This window comes from Lates calcarifer, linkage group LG19, assembly GCF_001640805.2.
Source record: "Lates calcarifer isolate ASB-BC8 linkage group LG19, TLL_Latcal_v3, whole genome shotgun sequence".
NCBI lineage: Eukaryota > Metazoa > Chordata > Actinopteri > Centropomidae > Lates > Lates calcarifer.
In genome coordinates, this window is record NC_066851.1 from 22,332,949 (window position 1) to 22,341,256 (window position 8,308).

The 8,308-nt window shown below is 38.9% G+C and overlaps 1 protein-coding gene across 1 annotated transcript in view; it reads left to right on the forward strand.

The window, feature by feature from the left end:
* The window catches only part of LOC108889830 (eukaryotic translation initiation factor 5), a 37,038-nt gene extending 30,816 nt beyond the window's left edge, over nt 1-6,222 (forward strand). The window contains exons 2-11 of the mRNA XM_051077954.1: nt 848-1,127; nt 1,222-1,303; nt 1,417-1,589; nt 1,708-1,819; nt 1,904-2,034; nt 2,876-3,037; nt 3,406-3,567; nt 3,788-3,952; nt 4,740-4,880; nt 5,775-6,222. Of these exons, the coding sequence (XP_050933911.1) occupies nt 1,056-1,127; nt 1,222-1,303; nt 1,417-1,589; nt 1,708-1,819; nt 1,904-2,034; nt 2,876-3,037; nt 3,406-3,567; nt 3,788-3,952; nt 4,740-4,880; nt 5,775-5,873 (1,299 nt within the window). The 5' untranslated portion in view covers nt 848-1,055 and the 3' untranslated portion in view covers nt 5,874-6,222. The remainder of the gene's footprint in view (nt 1-847; nt 1,128-1,221; nt 1,304-1,416; nt 1,590-1,707; nt 1,820-1,903; nt 2,035-2,875; nt 3,038-3,405; nt 3,568-3,787; nt 3,953-4,739; nt 4,881-5,774) is intronic.
* The last annotated feature ends 2,086 nt before the right edge of the window (nt 6,223-8,308 follow it).

The following is an 8,308-nucleotide window of genomic DNA, read 5'->3' on the forward strand; positions in this document are numbered from 1 at the left end:
CACAGGAATCAGTTTTATTCGGCTCCTGTGGGTTGTGAGCTGTCAGGAGTTCAAACCACTTTCAGTACAAAATAAATGATATAATCAGGGCTGCAGCCGCAATGTAATGATTGATGTGTCTATTTTCTCAACTGTTTGGGTTATAAACTGTCAGACAACAACAAAATCTTTGTCACAGACTCCCCTGAGGTTCAAACTGTCTGAGAGTCCACAAAAAAACTTAGATGGTTAAGCAAATGTTTCCATTCTGAATTAGAATGGCTGCTTCAACCTGTGAGGTTTTAAGAACTTTTGATTTAAAAAAAAAAACTTAAAAGATGAAAAATTCAGTAAAATATTCTGGAGGTTATTCCCAGAAAACTAACACAGATGCCTTCAAATAAAATCCCATCTTGTTTTCATTCTAAGGTAAATGATGAGGGCTGTAAGTAACAGTAATTTTCATTACAGATGAATTGGTTTATTATTTATTTGATTAATGACTCGTGGAGAATTTCCACTACAACAGGTGACGTCTTTAACCAACCATCTGAAACCAATTCATTCATTTCACTGTGATATAAAAGCAGAGAGAAGCAGCAGATCCTCACAATAGAAAAGCAGAGATCAGAGAGTTTGGTAGTTTTTGTTTGAAAAATGATTAAATCTAAAAATTATCAGACCAGTTTGCAATTAAGTTTTTGTTGATAAACTAATTCAGCTCAGCTCCTTGTACACTTCTATAAACTCCAGCACTAAGTGTTTTGTTGTAGTAATCTGTTTGGTGAAGCTTGTTAGGACACATGAAGTGACTTAAATAATTTTCCTCATTAAATATTGATTGTTTTTTCTCCCTCTCCTCTTTCAGAGCTGTTGCGCAGCCGTTGGAACCTGTGTGGTGGAAATCTAGCCTTCAAGCAAGGAGCTTGCGGCCACAGCGGCACAACGTTTTTCATGTCAGAGACCGAGCACGCTTGCAGTCGTTTATGTCATCCCCTCTTTTCCAGGCAGAAGATCCCGAAAAATCCCCAACCAAGATCCTTTTATCTTACTGATAGTGCTAACATCCAGCCAAAATGTCTGTCAACGTCAACCGCAGCGTGTCAGACCAGTTCTACCGCTACAAGATGCCCCGTCTGATTGCCAAGGTAACGGCACGTTCATCACGCTTTCTATAAATTGTCGTATATGTTTCTGAAGTTACTACAGAAGTGGAAACGTGGTGTTTTATTATGTGTCCAGGTTGAAGGCAAAGGGAATGGAATCAAGACAGTTATTGTCAACATGGTTGATGTTGCAAAGGCACTGAACAGGCCTCCAACATGTAAGTAACTGTGTGTAGCATCGTAACAAGTCAGTTTGCACCAAAACATCAGGACGGCTCCTTCTGTCTCCTCCTGCTTTACCTCCTGACGTCGTCTCCGCTCTCCTCCACAGACCCGACCAAGTTTTTTGGTTGTGAACTCGGCGCTCAGACCCAGTTTGATACCAAAAACGACCGTTACATCGTCAACGGATCCCACGAGGCGAACAAGTTGCAGGACATGCTTGATGGGTTCATCAGAAAATTTGTGCTGTGTCCCGAGTGTGACAACCCTGAAACTGATCTGGTAAATGTCTCGCAGCGTCTGGGAGATGAAGTTTTGGTTTTGGACATTTTATTTTAATTTCATATTTTAAAGCAGCTGCTTTTTAGCTCTAACAGGTTTTTATTCTTCCTCCTCGCAGCATGTCAATCCCAAGAAACAAACCATTGGCACTTCCTGTAAGGCCTGTGGATACCGCGGCATGCTTGACACCAGACACAAACTCTGCACGTTCATCCTCAAAAACCCACCGGGTGAGACTTTGTCCGTCTTGTTGTTGTTGTTAAACGCTGACAGAAGCAGTTCTGGTTGTAACAACAATTATTGTCCTACGGCAGAGAGCAATGAGAGTGGATCCGCATCTGTAAAGAAAGAGAAGGAGAAGAAGAACCGCAAGAAGGACAAGGAGAACGGCTCTGGCAGCGGCGAGGCTGGAAACCACGACAACTTTGACGCCCCCCAGGCTGTGGTGGGTTATCTTACCCCGACAGGTTTCTCCCTCCCTCAGGGACGAGCACTGAGCTGTTCCTCCAGCTTAATATTAACGACCGGACACTTTACACCAAACTGCTGAGTTTAAATAATCTCACCACACGGTCTCTCAGACACTGTGGCCAGAGTTTAATGACCGAGCTGATCTTTGTTTTAGTCAGGAGTACACAAACCGATTCCAGCGTGACAAAGTCCAGTGCCACTTTAGTTAGTTTCATGAAGTAATTCACATGCTAGTCTCTTCAGCAGGTTACAAACATAGACGCTATTAATTTCCACCATTTTCCACCTAAAACTCTTGTGAAATTCTGTTCTGCTTGTTCAGGTTTCGTGGTTCAGAACCAGTATTTTAAGGAGCAGGCACAGAAACTGTTATAGATTTACTGTGGGAAACACCGGCCCGTACACTGGGTTCATGGAAAATCAATATCCTTAAGAACTCTGTAGCAACGGCAGTTTGAACTTTATTGATAGACTGATTTTAAATTACATGTATTTCTTCTAATTGAACATATAGCAGGTTCATAAAGATAAGACAGAACTTTATAAATCCTGAAACCTGAACGTGTTCATTCTGAGTTTCCTTTTCCTCAGAGCCGTCAAACAGATCAGGTTCACAAAGATTCACTCGAGTTTGAAGTGTCTGCAGTCGTCTTTGTGCCTGTGAAGGAATTTAACTTTTTAGTTTTATAGTTTCTGTTAGATGCTGGAGACGTCTGCTCTTCCAACATCTCTCAGTAGAAAACTAAAACATGTATTTCTCTGTACCCTCGCCTCTTTATTTCCTCTCACCGTCTCTCTGTGTGTCTGTTCGTCAGGACGGAGACGACGACGACGAGGACTGGGCGGAGGAGACTACAGAGGAGGCGCAGCGGAGGCGAATGGAGGAGATCAGCGACCACGCTAAGAACCTGACGCTCAGCGAGGACCTGGAGAAACCCCTGGAGGAGAGGGTCAACCTGTTCTACAACTTTGTCAAAGTAAGAATCTGACTGCTGTTTATCTGTTCTCTAATGTCACATTCTGCTGTAATGATGGACACAACCAGAGGGTTAATATGAGGATCCTTGAAGAAGCTCATTGTTCTCATTATAGATTCATTTATCAGTTATCATCCTGATCGATCAGTCCTCCATCTGTAAAATGATAAATGACTAAAAACTGTATCTATGTTTTTTAAATCTGCCTTTCCTGTGTTTTTTTAAATCTCCATGTTTAATGAAATACTGATGTATATTTAATAATATGCTCATTAAATTTCTTTTTACTGAGAACGTTGTGTTATTGGGAATATGAGGAGAAGTGTAAATGTTTGTAAAAAATAAACCGGTTTTCTTTCCTCCTCTAGCAAAAGAAGGAGAGTGGAACCATCGACGGAGCTGATAAGGAGATCTTGGCGGAGGCAGAGCGTCTGGATGTGAAGGCCATGGGCCCCCTCATCCTCAGCGAGCTGCTCTTCAACGAGAACATCCGCGACCAGATCAAGAAGTACAAACGCCACTTCCTGCGAGTAAGTTGAACGATGCGTGACTGAGAGTTTCAGCTGTCTTTATTTTTGGGCTCAGATGTGATGAAAACTGAAACTTGAGAGGAAATTTGCTGAAATGATTTTCATCATTTTCTTTCCAGCGCCTCTGAACGTTTCTGTGGATCAAACTTTAACATCAGATTTTATATTTTTCCATCTTCTCCTGACTGTTTTTTTTTTTTCTGGTTTAATTTCCCCTCAGTTCTGCCACAACAACAAGAAGGCCCAGAAGTATCTGTTGGGAGGCTTCGAGTGTGTCGTGAAGCTGCATCAGGTCCAGCTGCTGCCACGAGTTCCCATCATCCTCAAAGACCTGTACGACGCTGACCTGCTGGAGGAGGACGTCATCTTCGCCTGGGCAGAGAAGGTAAGAGTGTTGGAGTGTGTGTAGTAGCAGCCATGATGCTATGAGTACATTTTTAAAGGGACACAAACTTTAAAAAGCTACTTTAGTATTAGTTTGAAAGTTAAACCAGATTTAAACATTTAATACTAAAATTCAGATTTGTAACGACTGATAAAAGCTACGAACGCCCCAGTTATTTCAGTTTTTATTGACATTTAAGCAGCTCAAGTCAAGGGAATAACTTTAGGTTCAGGATCTTAGTTTTCCTGCAGCAGTGGAAGTAAATGAAGCCTTGAGAGTTGAAGGCAAAACAAGACGGTGTTACTTCTCCCTCTGATGCATTAATAGGACAATATTCTACTGCAGGGTGTAGAGCTGTAGGTTTGTATCAGTGATGAGGAAAAAGGAATAATAAAGTAAAAAATACAAATCTGCACTGCAGCTGAACAACACCTGAGAGGAGGAGAAAGATGTCTTTGTTTTTCAGTGTATTTCATTGTGTAAAAAAACATTTAATTCTGTTTCATTTATTATCAAAACAAAACGGACTTAATGTGAAACTAACTGTTCTAAACAGTAAGATTAGCAGAGCTCACTGCTGTCGATGTGAGCAGCAGCCATCTTTGAATCTCAAATTAGCTGTTGATAGAAGACAGGCGATGAAATCACCAGCACTAATAATGAGGGTTAAACATGTCGTGCTTGGATTATCTCTGTCATTAAATTACAGTTCAGCACTAAATGAGATTATCATATTTAATCCCAGCTGTTTCCAGACTGACCCACCGACTTTGTTTTTCTCTTCCAGGTTTCTAAGAAATACGTCTCTAAGGAACTTGCCAAAGAGATCCACGCCAAGGCCGCGCCCTTCGTCAAATGGCTGAAGGAGGCGGAGGAGGAGAGCGAGGGCAGCGAGGAGGAGGAGGAGGAAGATGATGAGAACGTAGAGGTAGATTTCCTTTTAAAAAGTCTCCTCTCTCATTTTCTTTATTTTGAATATTTGCAGGTTTTCCTCATTTTCTGTCACAGAGGGATAAAAGTTCAATTCACCGACTTCAGCTCTCAGGGTTTCTGAGCATTGGTTTATGATTATAATACTAATTAAATAATAATAGAAAAGAAATGATGGAACTGTAGTAGATAATGAAAATAAGCTCGTTACAGATATGTGGTAATTGTGCAAATATTTAAACGTCCAGAGCTGAAGGAGTCGATCTGATAACATCTGAATTAGTTATTTTATCTGTATAATGTTACAGTCACACCCTAAACTGCCCCACCCATTTTTAATAAGCCACGTTTTTTAAGAACTGAACAGCAGCCAAACTGTTGATGTTAATTATTAAATTACGCTGCGTCCCATTTACATCGGAGGTCAGTGGTTGGAACAGGGAGTCAGAAAAACAAGTTAAAGAAAGTTAAAGAAAAATCTGTTCCACCTGAAGAACACCTCAGCTGTTAACATTAGATTTTAAATTTGATTTGAAATTTCTGAGAACACCTGAACGCACCATTACAGCCAAATAATTACAGGTGAATAATACTAAGCCTGCAGGTAATTAATCTGTAACTTGTCACCACTTTTATTAACTTTATTACAAGAGATGAAGGGAAATACTTTGTCCCAGCTCGCCCTCTGATGTTAAGTAAAGTAATCAAAGTAATCGTGCAGTTACATGTGTTAGAACAACATGAATAAATTCACAGATGTCCTTTGTAAAGTCATTTTTAAGGCAACGTGGCCCCGATCGGTGTCAGTAAAACGTCGTCGCTGTTGTCGTCTCCAACGTCTCGATCCTGTTTTGTGCTGTGCAGCTGAGTCGATGGTGTTTTCTGTCCTCAGGTGGTGTACTCGTCCTCCGCCCGCGAGCTCAAAGTGGAGACTGTGAAACCAGACACGCCTGAAAAAGAAGAGGACGACATTGACATTGATGCGATCTGAGAGACTCAGATGATGATGATGCTTTTCTTGTGTTGTGGCTTTGACTCACGATGCCCTGTACGACCTAAATGGCTGGCCTTTCCCTCCCTCTACGACCTGCCCCTCCCTCCTTCCCACAATCCTCCTCTGCTTCGTGGCATGACTTAACATAGCGCTTTACTTGCTGCACATTAACTCTGTAATTTTGAGATCGATTCAGTTGATGAAATGAAGTTGTTTGGGGATTTTAATCATGGGTGTTCTGGGGATCATTTTGACTGCACATTTTGTTTTTGTTTGTTTTTTTTTTTTTTTTTGGTCCCTGTATTTTTCCAGTCAATAAAGAATGAATGTTTTGCTATCCACCACACTCGATCGTTCACTTTGTGACAGTCAGTCTGAGAAGTTGGATTAAACTTTATTTATTGGGAAGTTAAAAATACAAATGAATTAACAAATTACAGCTGAAATAACTGGTTTAAATTAATCATCAACAATTCTGACATTTGACTAAATCATTTGAAAGCAAAACTGCCAAAACAAATTACTAGTTTCAGATATTTTAATGTGAATATTTGCTTATTTTCTTCGATATTAAACTGAATAAATTTGTGTTTTGGAGTCTTTGTTGGACAGAAACAAGTAGAATAAGAATTTAATCAAGAATGACTTAATATGTAATCTTTTAATAGCATAGTTGTATTTTTCACCTCAAAAAAAGGAGACATGACAGGTCAGTTATCTTTAGTTATATTCAAGACAATATTTGTAGATAAGTTGTGAAATTCAGTATTGGATTCATCTATAAGTCACGATCTTAAACAGTTTTTACCTCCAATAATCAAATTTTACTTCATGTGTCTCTAAAAACAAAAATGGTAGAAATACTTTGGGTTGAATTTATTTTATTATTAGTTGATATCAGTGCAACAGCCCCTCTCACTGGAGCCCACTGGAAAAACTACAGCAATTTCATGTCTGTTCTTGTCATAATTAACTAAAAGAACACAGTAATCTATGAAAATATTCAGAGAAATTTGAAGATTTTAAGGGAAAAAGTGGTTTTTAATTCACTTTTACACAGGATTGTGTGAATATAAAAATAAAACCCAGCATGTTATGTAAACCTGCCTCTATAAAAAAAAGTCACAATTTAGAAACTGTCTATTCATGTAAAGTGTAACTGAAAGAATAAAATCTGGGTTATTGTCTTCCTCCCTTTAATATTTGAACTCGTTCCTGCTCAGAAAAAAAAAGAAAAGTTTTTCCTTTGAAGCCAATAAAAATTCCCACAGAGACATTTCCTCCTGGACGATGACAGTCCTCTCTGTACTTTCTTGTCCAATGGGACCGAGGTCAGCCGGTTTCCTCACTTCCTCCACCCGTTCAGCTGGACTCACTGATGCTGCGTTCACGTGCTGTCGGAAATATCACGAATCACATTTCACGACTGTGAATCTCACAAATCTGACAGTAGGTGTTGCTAGATTTGGATTTTGTATAACTTTGTTGACACTTCCTTGCCTTTATTTGTTTCTGAAGGTTATTAGTTGCTCCTATTCTTTGCTTAATCATAAGTTAAGTTTTCAAAGGTTGTTTTTAATAAAAATAAATAAAGATTAAATTACTCTACAGAATGACATGGTAACTAACTGTAGAAATACTGAGCTCATGATTTGAGATATTTTTGACTAGCTATTACAAAATGTTTCAGATGATTTCATAAAAAAATGTAACATTAAATTTTGTTAATTCTTCATTCTGTAAATTCTGTCCATAAATAACCGTATATAAAGATTTATATCAGTTTTACTGCTTTTATTTACCAGTTAATATGTATATATGTTATCGGTTTGTTTATGCAGCTTTTGTTTAATTTATTAGATACGTTTTTAATGAAACGGTTTGATTATTTTTCTTTTTAGCTACAATTTTGCACATTTCGAAGATGCTGAGATATTTTATTCAAATTAATATATATAATATATATATATAAATGAATGTATCTATTCTAATCCATTTCTACTCAATAAATTAATAATATGAGAGTAATGGCAATAAATATTGCATCAACTTTTCTTGAATAAATAAATTAGAATAAACAACAGGACGTTTTATCTCCCTTTGTAGCTAAAAATTACTCTTGATTTCTTAAGTAAAACAGTCAGAGTTCTTCTATGTTGTCGTGTATCTACCGCTAAGACGACTTATTAATTTTAACCACTAATGGATTTTAACAGAGGAAAGAAATTGAGAAAATGAGTGTGGATTGTTCGACGGCTCATGAAAAATTCTGGTGTCGGAGCCTGGGCGGGGTCCGTGAAGGCAGCCTAATCCAGCCCAGCCGCTGAGTAGCCATTTTGGTCCCACCTAAAACAGACAGACCAGCTTCACTTTGGGCCGCCGGAGATGGAAGAAACCGAGCCGACGGCGAGTATTTCAGCCACCGAAACCTT